We start from the raw sequence: 14,715 nt of genomic DNA on the forward strand, positions 1-14,715 counted from the left end.
CACCTTATCCCAATAAACATCTGTTACATTTTGTGGCTTTTACTGCCTCACAATCAAACACTTTTATGTTAAACTACTAAACAGATGTTTAACTTATCACAATAAAAATCGGTTCAGTGTTTTAACATTAAAGTGCGGTTCCCACACAAGGTTGCAACACTGTTTGTCAACACTGTCTGCTCTCATTTTGTCGCACATTTGACCCTCTGATGTTCTGTGTACCTACAGTCTGTCCTCCTCCGGTCTCGGCCTGCAGTGTGTGTGTGTGTTTTACACAGAACATTAATTCCCACACTTCTATTAGCCCCGGGTCCAGTGGACCCGGACACTTTATATGTAATAGAAATGTGATCCGATGTATGAAAATGAGCCAAAGTCAGTGAGTCTCCATTTGAAAAATTAATTAATTCTATCATTTTTCTTTTAACAAAAAATGGAAACGGGTCCCACAGACCCAAACACCACACAAGGGTTAAAATGGTAGCACAGTACGGTAAAATACTGGCAACTTGGTTGCCAGAATCTTACTGTAAGATTTAAAGTAGTTTGTTCAACATGTTACTGTAAATGGACAAACAGTACCACTGTTATTTTTCAATTCTTGCAACTGAGCTGCCAGTTTGTTACCGTAAAAGAACTGTGGTACCATTTTTTCATTGACAGCAACAACCTTAGATAGAAAAGGTGCGGTAGTTGGCAACATTTTATAGTAAAAACAGAGGCAGAGGTGTTTTTAAAATGTACAGTTTATAATAAAATATGCTGTAAAAAAATATATATTAACATTTACCTTGTACAATTTCCTGGATTACTTGATTTGAAACCATAAGTCATGCAGATACTGAAGTATTTTTTTTTATTTTAACAAACAAAAATGTGTGGAAACTATGGTAATATATAACTTTTTACAATATTGCATAATATTCGCTTTTAAAAGTTATGCAATTTCTTGCAGTGCATATATTTTTTGTTGTCAAAATGAAAAGAACAAATGCATTTAGTTCAAAAAGATAATCATTGATGCATATTTTCCTAGGCGTTGGCGGGCCATATAAATTGACGTGGCCCCCAGGACTTGAGTTTGAGACCTATGATGTAAATTATTATATCTGCTGTACAGATTTACTTTAGAAGAGTGTGGATACTTCTCTTGTTGCTTTATTTGTATTTGACTTTATTAAATGTTTGGTTTGAATTTTATTAAACAAAACCTTTTTTTTTTATGTAATATAGAAATTGATCAGAGCTGTTTATTTTATGGTGGAATGTCGTTAGTCATTGAACTGAACCAATATTATTAGAGGCCTACTGAAATGAGATGTTCTTATTTAAACGGGGATAGCAGGTCCATTCTATGTGTCATACTTGATCATTTTGCGATATTGCCATATTTTTGCTGAAAGGATTTAGTAGAGAACATAGACGATAAAGTTGGCAACTTTTGGTCACTAATAAAAAAGCCTTGCCTGTACCGGAAGTAGCAGACGATGTGCGCGTGACGTCACGGGTTGTGGAGCTCCTCACATCTGAACATTGTTTACAATCATGGCCACCAGCAGCGAGAGCGAATCGGACCGAGAAAGCGACGATTTTCCCATTAATTTGAGCGAGGATGAAATATTTGTGGATGAGGAAAGTGAGAGTGAAAGACTAGAAAAATAAAACATTTAAATAAAAAAAAAAGACTATACAGTGGGAGCGATTCAGATGTTAGACAAATTTACCAGGATAATTCTGGAAAATACCTTATCTGCTTATTGTGTTACTAGTGTTTTAGTGAGATTATATGGTCGTACCTGTACAACCTGAAGGTCGGCCCCGCACCTTTCTTCAGCACCAGTCAACGTGTGGTGGCGATGCCCATCTCTGCCCTTCGCAAGGGACCATCTTCGAAACACGATCTTTCGAAATGATCGCTGCATAATACACTGTACTTTGTGTGTGTGGTCCAATCCAACTGTGATAGTAAACCTTCACCGTCATCTTTCGGGAATGTAAACAATGAAACACCGGCTGTGTTTGTGTTGCTAAAAGCGGCCACAATACACCGCTTCCCACCTACAGCTTTCTTCTTTGACGTCTCCATTATTCATTGAACAAATTGCAAAAGATTCAGCAACACAGATGTCCAGAATACTGTGGAATTATGCAATATAAACAGACGACTTATAGCTGGGAACGGTGCTGGAACAAAATGTCCTCTACAATGCGTGGCGTGACTCGCACGCGTCCTCATACCGCGACGTTTTAGCAGGATACTTCCGTGCAAAATTTAAAATTGCAATTTAGTAAACTAAAAAGGCCGTATTGGCATGTGTTGCAATGTTAATATTTCATCATTGATATATAAACTATCAGACTGCGTGGTCGCTAGTAGTGGCTTTCAGTAGGCCTTTAAAAAAGTATAGGTTTTGAATGGAGAATCAATTTTGAATGGAATCGTGCGCTGCTCAAAGATTCAAAGCCTTATTTTTAATGTCATACTAGCAAACTCCACAGAAAAACCTTGCTATCCTGTGAAAAGTGATGTTGAGATTTAGTTGCACCATCAATGATGAAGAATAAACGAGTAACACCCTTACAGTGAGAAAGAGGTCCTGACATGACTTCTTCCTGTTGTCATAAATACCTGATAACTTCTAACCTGCCTCTCTTCCTTCAGCCGTCCTTCTGCTGCTCCTCAGGCATCATCACCATGACCTCGCCCTCCATCACCACCTTGTCTTGGACCGAACACGAAACGCCGATGAAGGCGAAAGACATCTTGATCTTCCGGACTTCGGCTTCGGCCAGCACCTCCTCGCCGACGTAGAGCGGCGCCGGGAATCGGATCTCTTGGTAGAGGAAGACGCAACCGCGGCCTGGCATTTTGGTGCCCAGCACGGCCGAGATCAGCCCGTTGATGAGGACGCCGTGGACGATGGGCGCCTCGAAGGAGGTGGTGGCGGCGTAGGCCGGGTCCAGGTGGAGGGGGTTGGTGTCGCCCGTCAGCTCGGCAAAAAGCTCCATGTGGCGGGCGGAGAAGACTTTGGTGAGGGAGGCTCGCTGGCCGACGTGGAGCTGGCGGTGAGGAGGCGCGGCCAGCCAAGTTCTGACTCGACACCACGTGGACCTCATCCTAAAGGAGAACATGCGTCTCTGGCCTCAGTCCAGATGCAGCTCTCGGCTGTTTGCTGTCAGCGCCAGCAGGAAGGGAGACACCTGAAGACACAAGAGAGGCACCCTGAGCTTGAGGGAGTCAAAGATGTGCTGATATAGTTTTTTTAGGCCCGATACCCATTATAAGTAGTGACGGGGATAGATATCTACATATATCCATATTCAGTGGCATATTGAAAAAGACAGGACTTCCATGGTGTGTCAAATCAACTTAGGCAACGCCAATTGAATGGGTTGGTCTCCAAAGCTTTGAAATAAATTGCAAAATACCTATTCTGTTTTGGGTTTCATCTAAAATCAGCTTATGTGTCATCAAAAGAACTTGGGATTGACCGGAAACTTAAATTCCCTTGGAGGAACATCTGGTCCGAATGCAACAGTAGTCAAGGAGCCCAATAACTGATATTTGGAGCCAATAATCGTTTGCATTAAAAGTACAGATATCCGATAATATCGGACTGCCGAATTTCCCCCAGGGTTCAATAAAGTACATTCTATTCTATTCTATATTATCGGCCAATAAATGCTTTAAAATGTAACATTAATTATCGGTATCGGTTTCAAAAAGTAAACTGTATGACTTTTTAAAACGCCGCTGTACGGAGCAGCTGCGATGAGGTGGCGACTTGTCCAGGGTGTACTCTGCCTTCCGCCCGATTGTAGCTGAGATAGGCACCAGTGAGCTCAAAGCGAATAAGCGGTAGAAAATGGATGGCTGTAAAGAGTGGCACACAGACATATGGACAAGTACAGAGCAGTTGCGTCTCCCGGTCATAGCTCCTAACCTTCCCGATTTTCCCGGGAGACTCACGAATTTCAGTGTCCCTCCCGAAAATCTCCTGGGGCAACCATTCTCCCGAATTTCTCCCGATTTCCACCCAGTCAACAATATTGGGGGCGTGCCTTAAAGGCACATAATATCTACGGCTTTCACACACACACACACACACACACACACACACAAGTGAATGCAACGCATACTTGGTCAACAGCCATACAGGTCACACTGAGGGTGGCCGCATAAACAGCTTTAAACACTATTATAAGTATGCGCCACACTGTGAACCCACACCAAACAATAATGAAAAACACATTTCGGGAGAACATCCGCACCGTAACACAACGGAACAAATACCCAGAATCCCTTGCAGCACTAACTCTTCTAGGACGCTACAATATACACCCCCCCACAAGCCCCGACCTCAACCTCCTCATGTCCCAAATTCCAAGCAGCTGTTTTGAGGCATGTTAAAAAAAAATAATGCACTTTGTGACTTCAATAATAAATATGGCGGTGCCATGTTGGCATTTTTTTCCATAACTTCGAGTTGATTTATTTTGCAAAACCTTGTTAAATTGTTTAATGCATCCAGCGGGGCATCACAACAAAATTAGGCATTATAATGTGTTAATTCCACCACTGTATATATCGGTATCAGTTGATATCGGAAACGGTAACTGAAAGTTGGACAATATCGGGATATCGGTAAGAAAGCCATTATCAGACATCTCTCAATAAAAGTTATTTAAATATGAATAGTAAGATGGCGCAACTAATTTATTGATTTTTTCTGCTGAGGGCTGTGGTAAAAAAAAATGTAAGAAAAAAAACTGTGTTTTATAGATTGTGCTACGGCTCCATCTTTTGGATTAATGAGCTCACTACAGGTTCTGCGGTGTCCTTCAATTTAGTTCTTACAATAACCGGAAGTAGAAGCGGCCTTCCGTCTTCTAGCCGTCCATAGCGTTCCTACTCGTACGGACTCCTCATTCATTCATCACTCTAATCAACGTTTATAAGTTTTACAATAGAACCAAAACAGTTTATACTTACTAAACCGTCCCGTGTATGATTTCCTTAGAAGTGTTTTTATGCATATTTATTCGCGCTATTGTAATGTGACGAAGCTAACTTCGTTAGCATGAGCTAATATGCTGACACATTTAAGAGTGTGTGTTAGTATTATTAACTTACAACGGCATTCTTTTTGTATTGTTTCAGTTTCACAAATGCCTCGGTAAATTTACCAAAACGACACCGTCGAGTTATTGAGTCAGTTTAGGTAATTGGAGAGCTAGTGAATCCATGAGGATGACTTCTGTTTTGTTTGATCAGCCGTTTTACTGCCGTGTTACATGCACCATTTGGAAACAATTGAGGTCATAGACATTTACAAAATCTTACCGTATAAATGAATCATTTTGCAACGTATATATCTACGACTTATGGTATGGCAAATATATGTGAACATTTTTTTCTTCTAAAATTTAGTGGGTGCGGCTAATATCCCAGTGTCCTCTACAGTTTGGAAAATACAATACTGTCTCTCTGCCGATACCGATAAAAGAAGGCCGATATCAATATACCGTATTTCCTTGAATTGCCGCCGTGGCGCTAATTAATTTAAAACCTCTTCTCACTCCGGCGCTTACCAAAGGCATGCGGTAAAGGCAAGCATGCACTTTTAAATTTGAGTGTGATGTAAGGATACCATCATGAAAACCACATTTAATAAAAAAAACATTATTATGGTCTTACCTTTACTTATAAATGAAGTCCTTCTGATCAAAAGCATCAATATCTTGTTTATAGAAGTCTTCCTTATCTTTCTTCAGTTATAAAAGTCTCGATGGAGATCTTCCTTTATTACTCCTGCTTCGATTGAAAGTCCAGTTTAGAAAACTGTTTTATTTTAGATATGTAATCCTCCATGTTAAAAGTGCAAGCGAGAGGGGGGGCTTGTAGCTTCCCAGAAAAGTTAGTGCTGCAAGGGGTTCTGGGTATTTGTTCTGTTGTGTTCATGTTGTGTTACGGTGCAGATGTTCTCCCAAATGTGTTTGTCATTCTTGCTTGGTGTGGGTTCACAGTGTGGCGCATATTTGTAACAATTTAAAGTTGTTTACACGGCCACCCTCAGTGTGACCTGTATGGCTGTCGACCAAGTATGCCTTGCATTCACTAGTGTGTGTGAAAAGCTATAGTTATTATGTGGCAGTGCCTTTAAGGTTTATTGGCGCTCTGTACTTCTCCCTACATCCGTTTTAAAAAGTCATTACTTTTACTTTTTGAAATCGATACCGATAATTTCCGGTATTATATTTTAAAGCCTTTATCGGCCGATAATAAGCATATGCACACACACACACGCTGCTCACTTTTGCTGCTTGTTGTCACTTCTTTTGCAGCCGAGTAGTCGCAAGAAGGATCACTAGCGCCCTCTACCACCAGGAGGTGGGAGTCATTTCGTGACTCATATTTGACACACGCAGCTACGGTATATTAATAAAACATAGCTGCTTACTGTTCTTTTTAGCATATTCAATAGCTTGGACCTAAAATCCTACTGAATAGATCTTAATCTTCTTCCCTTTATGCGATTTCAAATGATTGAAATCAGCCTCCTCCATTTTGAAAATGATGACAGGTGAAGTGTCACTCGTGACGTGACGAGTTTGACCCGGCAGAAATTCTAGGCATATGCTAATTATTTGGCAAAACAAGTTTGACCTGGCGGAAATTCCAGACACGCGCTAATATAAATTATATTTTGCGAAACGTGCTTGACCCGGCGTTAATCCTGAGCCAGCGGTAATGCTGAGCATGCCCTAATTATTTTGCAAAACGAGTTTGACCCGGCAGTAATTCTAGACAGGCGCATACTATATACCCGGCAGCAATTCAAGAAAATACGGTACAACAAAAGGCCTAATATCGGCACCAATACTGGGTCGATCCCTGGTGTGGACCGACTCCGGACTATCATACTTGACTAAAAAAATAAGATGATGCAGCAAATTAAAAAAAAAAAGACCGGTTTTTACCTGCAGAACTCTGAAGGCACACTTCTGCTGCTTGTAGGAGCCCAACAGAGTCAAGGAGCTCCACAGCTTCACCAAACCTCTAAAGACAAATAACAAGCAGCATGTGATATTAATTGGAAGTTCTTTCTTTACACTTAGTGTCCTACCTGCTGCACACTCGCAGAAGAGCAGTTAGAGTGTCTTCATCGTACTTCAAGAGGTCAAAATGTAAAGCCGCTCCTACCTTAAGCATAGAAAGAAAATCGCATGAAAGCTATTTTTTTTCAAGTCTTCATGGTGGTGTAAACCCTTTAAATTAAAACAATCTCATGTTTGACATTTTCACCTCTCCAAAGAGAATCTTCAAGCCGGTGATGATGAAGTGCTTCAGGTCAACGGCGCTCAGTCTGGTCGAACTGTCTTCCAGCTCACTGGAAAAGTAATCAATACATAAAGATGAAGATTATGGTGGGATTATTATGGAGGAGTGTCACTGACTTACAGGCAAACTTTCATGTAGTGGTATGGACAGGCGTTCTTCAGCACCACACGTTTGTAAGTAGACGGCTGGTCGTCCTTGTTGGGATTCATCCTATTGAAGCCTGGGTGACTGCGCCTGCCATAGGTGGTGAGGAGGCCGTTCAGTCAAGGGTCCCCAAAAAAACTGCTGCTAAAAGGTACAGTAACAATATACAATATTTGTACTGTACATCAGTATACTGAAATGAATCAAAATGGGTCAAGTTGTTAAAACTGAGCACATATACAGACACATACATACACACACACATATATATATGTTTATATATATATATATATATATATATATATATTTATTAGGGATGCACCGATTAATCGGTAACCGAATATATTCGGCCGAATATGGCAAAAAAAGCCACATTTGGCCTTCGGTGGAATGAGTTAAGGACAAGGCCGAATAGTGGCGTGTGACGCAATTTTTGGACGCGGTGACGCAATCAACCAACGTGCAGTGATGCGGTGACGTTGTAATATGTTGTGTACCTGTATAAGTGTATGAGGTTACAAGCACACACTTATTGAGATTTAGTGGGGCCTCTGTTTACATTATTAGCCTGTTGTGTAGGCTACCTGTATAAGTGTATGAGGTTGCAAGCACACACTTAATTGAGATTTAATTGAGCCTTCTGTTTACATTATTAGCATATCTACTGTGGCTAAGCAGACTTTTGCCAAAAGGACAATAATTCATTTGTTGTGGGTTTATCCACTTTAATGCACTTTATTTTTTTTTTGGAATGCATGTTTTGTTTGAAGGCCTAATATATATGAAAAACTTTGTGCTTTTTTTTGAAAAGCAAAGGCTACTGGAATATTAAAAAAATGTCAATATTCAATAAAAAATTACTTTATTTGAAAAACATGTCTGAATATTTATTCTAGGCTTTTTGTGCAATATAAAAAAAATTGTGAAAAACTGCATTCATTATTCGGTATTCGGCCTTCGGCCAAGCGTTTAAATTTTATTCGGCTTCGGCCACAAATTTTCATTTCTGTGCATCTCTAATATATATATATCCATCCATCCATTTTCTACCGCTTATTATATTTTAAAAAACAAATCTATTTAAACATATACATATATGTCTATATACACATATATAGACATAGATATACATATATATACAGACACACACACACACATTATATCTGTGTGTATGTATATATATATATATATATATATATATATATATATATATATATGTATATATATATATATATATATATATGTTAGAGATCTTTTGCCGATATCCGATATTCCGATATTGTCCAAGTCATAATTACAGATACCGATATCAACCGATACAGATATATACAGTGGTGGAATGAACACATTATTAGGCCTAATTTTGTCGTGATGCCCGGCTGGAAGCATTAAACAATGTGATAAGGTTTTCCAAAATAATTCAACTCAAGTTATGGAAAAAAAATGCCAACATGGCACCGCCATATTTATTATTGGAGTCACAAAGTGCATAATTTTTTTTACACGCCTCAAAACAGCAGCTTGGAATTTGGGACATGCTCTCCTTGAGAGAGCATAAGGAGGTTGAGGTGGGTGTGGTTGGGGGGGGTATTGTAGCTTCCCGGAAGAGTTAGTGCTGCAAGGGGTTCTGGGTATTTGTTCTGTTGTGTTCATGTTGTGTTACGGTGCAGATGTTCTCACGAAATGTGTTTGTCATTCTTGTTTGGTGTGGGTTCACAGTGTGGCGCATATTTGTAACAATTTAAAGTTGTTTATACGGCCACCCTCAGTGTGACCTGTATGGCTGTTGACCAAGCATGCCTAGTGTGTGTGAAAAGCTGTAGTTATTATGTGGCAGTGCCTTTAAGGTTTATTGGCGCTCTGTACTTCTCCCTACGTCCGTTTTAAAAAGTCATTACTTTTCCTTTTTGAAATAGATACCGATAATTTCCGATACACACACACACACACACACACACACACACACACACACACACACACACACACACAGGAGTAGAAAAGTTGGGGCCTGAGGTCAAAAGGTTCAAGAAACCTTGGTTTTAATTAATGTAAACAAACACTAGTGTTTAGTAGTCCAGTTGTCTCCATCCAACCTTGGAAGATAGTATAAATTCATTTCACGCAAATAAAAAAGGCACAGATCAGGTTGAGCAGCCCCATAGGGATCCTTTTTTTCCATCCATCCATCCATCCATCATCTTCCGCTTATCCGAGGTCGGGTCGCGGGGGCAACAGCCTAAGCAGGGAAACCCAGACTTCCCTCTCCCCAGCCACTTCGTCTAGCTCTTCCCGGGGGATCCCGAGGCGTTCCCAGGCCAGCCGGGAGACATAGTCTTCCCAACGTGTCCTGGGTCTTCCCCGTGGCCTCCTACCGGTTGGACGTGCCCTAAACACCTCCCTAGGGAGGCGTTCGGGTGGCATCCTGACCAGATGCCCGAACCACCTCATCTGGCTCCTCTCGATGTGAAGGAGCAGCGGCTTTACTTTGAGTTCCTCCCGGATGGCAGAGCTTCTCACCCTATCTCTAAGGGAGAGACCCGCCACACGGCGGAGGAAACTCATTTCGGCCGCTTGTACCCGTGATCTTATCCTTTCGGTCATGACCCAAAGCTCATGACCATAGGTGAGGATGGGAACGTAGATCGACCGGTAAATTGAGAGCTTTGCCTTCCGGCTCAGCTCCTTCTTCACCACAACGGACCGGTACAACGTCCGCATTACTGAAGACGCCGCACCGATCCGCCTGTTGATCTCACGATCCACTCTTCCCTCACTCGTGAACAAGACTCCTAGGTACTTGAACTCCTCCACTTGGGGCAGGGTCTCCTCCCCAACCCGGAGATGGCACTCCACCCTTTTCCGGGCGAGAACCATGGACTCGGACTTGGAGGTGCTGATTCTCATTCCGGTCGCTTCACACTCGGCTGCGAACCGATCCAGCGAGAGCTGAAGACCCCGGTCAGATGAAGCCATCAGGACCACATCATCTGCAAAAAGCAGAGACCTAATCCTGCGGTTACCAAACCGGAACCCCTCAACGCCTTGACTGCGCCTAGAAATTCTGTCCATAAAAGTTATGAACAGAATCGGTGACAAAGGACAGCCTTGGCGGAGTCCAACCCTCACTGGAAATGTGTTCGACTTACTGCCGGCAATGCGGACCAAGCTCTGGCACTGATCGTACAGGGAACGGACCGCCACAATAAGACAGTCCGATACCCCATACGCTCTGAGCACTCCCCACAGGACTTCCCGAGGGACACGGTCGAATGCCTTCTCCAAGTCCACAAAGCACATGTAGACTGGTTGGGCAAACTCCCATGCACCCTCAAGAACCCTGCCGAGAGTATAGAGCTGGTCCACAGTTCCACGACCAGGACGAAAACCACACTGTTCCTCCTGAATCCGAGGTTCGACTATCCGACGTAGCCTCCTCTCCAGTACACCTGAATAAACCTTACCGGGAAGGCTTTTTTTCCATTTTTTTAATTTAATGGCCTACTGAAAGCCACTACTAGCGACCACGCAGTCTGATTGTTTATATATCAATGATGAAATATTAACATTGCAACACATGCCAATACGGCCTTTTTAGTTTACTAAATTGCAATTTTAAATTTCCCGCGAAGTATCCTGTTGAAAACGTCACGGAATGATGACGGCTATGATGACACGTGCGCGTGATGTCACTGGTTGTAGCGGACATGTTCTCCCAGCACCGAACACAGCTAAAAGTCGTTTTTTATCGTATAATTACACAGTATTCTGGACTTCTGGTTGGTGAATCTTTTGCAATTTATTTAATTAATAATGGAGACTATAAAGAAGAATGCTGTTGGTGGAAAGCGGTGTATTGCAGCTACCTTTAGCAACACAAACACAGCCGGTGTTTCTTTGTTTGTTGTGAAGCTTTAATATGAAACAGAGAGGTCAAGCGAACATGTTTCTCTACCACATGTCAACCGGCAGGTTTCGGTGAGAAATTGTGGTAATAAGTCGGCTCTTACGGTAATCATGAGCGGAGCTTGTGTCGTTCTTCCTGCAGCAGCTGTCAAAGAGGCAGCTGCGACTTTCTAGGCTCCTCCATGGCTTCTCTCAGAGACACTGGCGGTCACCACACCCCTCCGACTTTCAGATATGACTATATAATCTCACTAAAACACTAGGAGTCAGCTGTCTTGGTTTCTTTGTTGGGTCTGCTTCTGTCTCTGACCATGCTCCCTCCACCCCAGTGGACGATGGCGTGGATCACCGCAGAGGCCACCACAGTGGACATGTTTCTTTTACTTTTTATTCATAGCTGTATGTAGAAGTGTCTGCTTGTATCTGCTGCTTTAATGTCTTTAATGTCCTCTGTGTTCTTTACTGTTTGATGTTTCCCTCTTACACACATGTAAGAGGGATGTGTACTATGGCTATGAGTTGTTGTTTTTTTTTTTTTGTTTGTTTTTTTTCCCCTTGGCCTCAGTCTGCACCCCCTCTCCAAGGCCCAGGCTGACACCGATTTTTTTATTTCATTTTAATCTTCTATTCCCCCCACCCCCCTTGTTTACCTGTATTTCATCTTTTTTTTGTAAGGGGCGCTGGAAGCCGGCAGACCCGTCAGCGATCCTGTTCTGTCTCCCTGTAATGTTTGTCTGATCTTGAATGGGATTGTGCTGAAAATTGTAATTTTTCTGAAGGAACTCTCCTGACGGAATGAATAAAGTACTATCTAATCCAATTTAATCTAATCTAGTAACACAATAAGCAGATACGGGATTTTCCGGAAGTATCCTGGTAAATGTGTCTAATAACATCTGAATCGCTCCCACTGCCCTTGCCTTTTTTTTCTTTCTTCTAGTCCTCCACTCTCACTATCCTCATCCACAAATCTTTCATCCTCGCTCAAATTAATGGGGTAATTGTCGCTTTCTCGGTCCGAATCGCTCTCGCTGCTGGTGGCCTTGATTGTAAACAATGTTCAGATGTGAGGAGCTCCACAATCCGTGAGGTCACGCGCACATCGTCTGCTACTTCCGGTACAGGCAAGGCTTTTTTATTAGCGACCAAAAGTTGCAAACTTTATCGTGGATGTTCTCTACTAAATCCTTTCAGCAAAAAATATGGCAATATCGCGAAATGATCAAATATAACACATAGAATGGACCTCCTATCCCCGTTTGAATAAGAAAATATCATTTCAGTAGGCCTTTAAATTTATTTGTAATTTTATTGATTGTATGTGACGAATATGCGAAGCTGAAACATCAGTTGTACTAACTAGTGACATCACTGCACCGGCACCTTCAACTACGAACGAAAGTGCGAGTGAGAGTCACGGGAAAAAATTTTCCACTCCACAAATCGGTTCACAATTGAAATGATTAATTAAAATATTTATATATTAATTGACAGTGTGTTTTGCCAAGTGTGTGTTTCGGTAAATAATAGGACTGCGTATATTACAATAAATAAGCATTCATTCAAGTGAGTAAATTCATGGAGGTTAGTCTACTAATAGCTGAAGGTTAAGTCAAACAGCTAAAGGAGACCAGTTAAGTTTGATTGACAGAATAAACAACTACAAAAGTCGATATATATCCAGTAATTAGTTGTCATTTTAGGTAATAAATAATGTTTAAACTCACCAAGTGATACTTTTAGTGCGGACATGCGCGGGGTGTCTTCGATTTACGCATGCGCGATCGTCTTCCTCGGTGGGGTAAACGATCATTATTGGGAAATACTGCCTCCTATCGGGCATTGTCGAAAGTTTTAAGTCAGGGGTACTGATTAATGCCAAGGGCTACCAGTTTGATACACACTTAAATAAATTGCCAGAAATAGCTAATTGTCTCAATTTACCTTTAATAAATACATCTAAATTATATATATATGTGTGTGCATATGTATATATGTAAGTGTGTGTGAATTTAAAAATCTATCGCATCTATGCAGCAACCACTGAATTAAATTATATTATATATATTATTGTATTATATATTGAATATATATATTGTGTATGTATAGGGGTGGGACCTAATAAGTTTACTTCTTCCCACTTCCTTTTGAGCCAATCTTGACATCTACAAAAGATTAGTCACATGTAATGTTTACAATTTAGGTGTAAATATAATGTATATATATATTTCTTTTGTATTTTATGTCATTCTTTTGTTTTGTTTGCATGGCTCAAAATAAACCATTCATTCATTCATCTATATATATATAAAAATGGGTATGTCTGTCTGTCAGTCCGTCGTACATTTTATTCCTTTTACGAAAGGTTTTTTATAGGGAATAAATGATGAAAAAAAACACTTAATTGAACGGTTTAAAAGAAGAGAAAACACGACAAAAATGAAAATTGAATTTTGAAACTTAATCTTCAATTTCGACTCTTTAAAATTCAAAATTCAACCGAAAAAAAAACCAAGAGAAAAACTAGCTAATTCGAATCTTTTTGAAAAAAAAAAAAATAATAATAATTAATGGAACATCATTAGTAATTTTCCCTGATTAAAATTAATTTTAGAATTTTGATGACATGTTTTAAATAGGTTAAAATCCAATCTGCACTTTGTTAGAATATATAACAAATTGGACCAAGCTATATTTCTAACAGACAAATCATTATTTCTTCTAGATTTTCCAGAACAAAATTTTTAAAAGAAATTCCAAAGACTTTGAAATAAGATTTAAATTTGATTCTACAGATTTTCTAGATTTGCCAGAATAATTTTTGGGAATTTTAGTCATAATAAGTTTGAAGAAATATTTCACAAATATTCTTCGTCGAAAAAACAGAAGCTAAAATTAAGAATTTAATTAAAATGAATTTTTTATTCTTTACAAAAAAAAAAAAAAATACTTGAACATTGATTTAAATTGTCAGGAAAGAAGAGAAAAGAATTTAAAAGGTATATGTGTTTAAAAATCCTAAAATCATTTTTAAGTTCGTATTTTTTTGCTAAAATTGTCTTTCTGAAAGTTATAAGAAGCAAAGTAAAAAAATAAATGAATTTATTTAAACAAGTGAAGACCAAGTCTTTAAAATATTTTCTTGGATTTTCAAATTCTGTTTGAGTTTTGTTTCTCTTAGAATTAAAAATGTCGAGCAAAGCGAGACCAGCTTGCTAGTAAATAAATACAATTAAAACATAGAGGCAGCTCACTGGTAAGTGCTGCTATTTGAGCTATTTTTAGAACAGGCCTGTGGGCGACTCATCTGGTCCTTACGGGCGACC

At 40.2% G+C, this 14,715-nt stretch overlaps 2 protein-coding genes across 4 annotated transcripts; both read right to left on the reverse strand.

Moving 5' to 3' along the window:
- Positions 1 to 2,452: 2,452 nt before the first annotated feature.
- On the reverse strand, positions 2,453 to 3,132 carry LOC133545677 (hydroxyacyl-thioester dehydratase type 2, mitochondrial-like). The gene has a single exon (XM_061891485.1). It carries the CDS (start codon positions 3,130 to 3,132, stop codon positions 2,659 to 2,661), a length of 474 nt encoding a protein of 157 aa, XP_061747469.1. The 3' UTR covers positions 2,453 to 2,658.
- rpp14 (ribonuclease P/MRP 14 subunit) lies at positions 3,055 to 13,222 on the reverse strand. 3 transcript variants are annotated; one of them, XM_061891475.1, is made up of 6 exons: positions 13,117 to 13,222; positions 7,463 to 7,627; positions 7,307 to 7,391; positions 7,128 to 7,204; positions 6,982 to 7,060; positions 3,055 to 3,201 (listed from the first exon to the last, which is right to left on the reverse strand). In XM_061891475.1, exons 2-6 carry the CDS (start codon positions 7,549 to 7,551, stop codon positions 3,145 to 3,147), a joined length of 387 nt encoding a protein of 128 aa, XP_061747459.1. In that variant the 5' UTR covers positions 7,552 to 7,627; positions 13,117 to 13,222; the 3' UTR covers positions 3,055 to 3,144. The 3 variants fall into 3 exon arrangements, with proteins under 3 accessions (XP_061747459.1, XP_061747439.1, XP_061747450.1); XM_061891455.1 differs by having other exon boundaries at positions 7,463 to 7,576; positions 13,117 to 13,217; XM_061891466.1 differs by having other exon boundaries at positions 7,463 to 7,630; positions 13,117 to 13,215.
- Between the last annotated feature and the right edge of the window lie 1,493 nt (positions 13,223 to 14,715).

The sequence above is a fragment of the Nerophis ophidion genome, linkage group LG02 (assembly GCF_033978795.1).
Source record: "Nerophis ophidion isolate RoL-2023_Sa linkage group LG02, RoL_Noph_v1.0, whole genome shotgun sequence".
Taxonomy (NCBI): domain Eukaryota; kingdom Metazoa; phylum Chordata; class Actinopteri; order Syngnathiformes; family Syngnathidae; genus Nerophis; species Nerophis ophidion.

What these genes read in the sequence shown, in the direction of transcription:
- rpp14 (XM_061891455.1), bottom strand. Translation starts at nt 13,202, where the DNA reads ATGATCGTTTACCCCACCGAGGAAGACGATCGCGCATGCGTAAATCGA. An exon ending in CACTACATGAAAGTTTGCCT is followed by an intron (nt 7,392 to 7,462) that starts GTAAGTCAGTGA and finishes TTACTTTTCCAG; the next exon opens with TGAGCTGGAAGACAGTTCGA. An exon ending in CTTCTGCGAGTGTGCAGCAG is followed by an intron (nt 7,061 to 7,127) that starts GTAGGACACTAA and finishes ATTTGTCTTTAG; the next exon opens with AGGTTTGGTGAAGCTGTGGA.
- LOC133545677 (XM_061891485.1), bottom strand. Translation starts at nt 3,132, where the DNA reads ATGTTCTCCTTTAGGATGAGGTCCACGTGGTGTCGAGTCAGAACTTGG.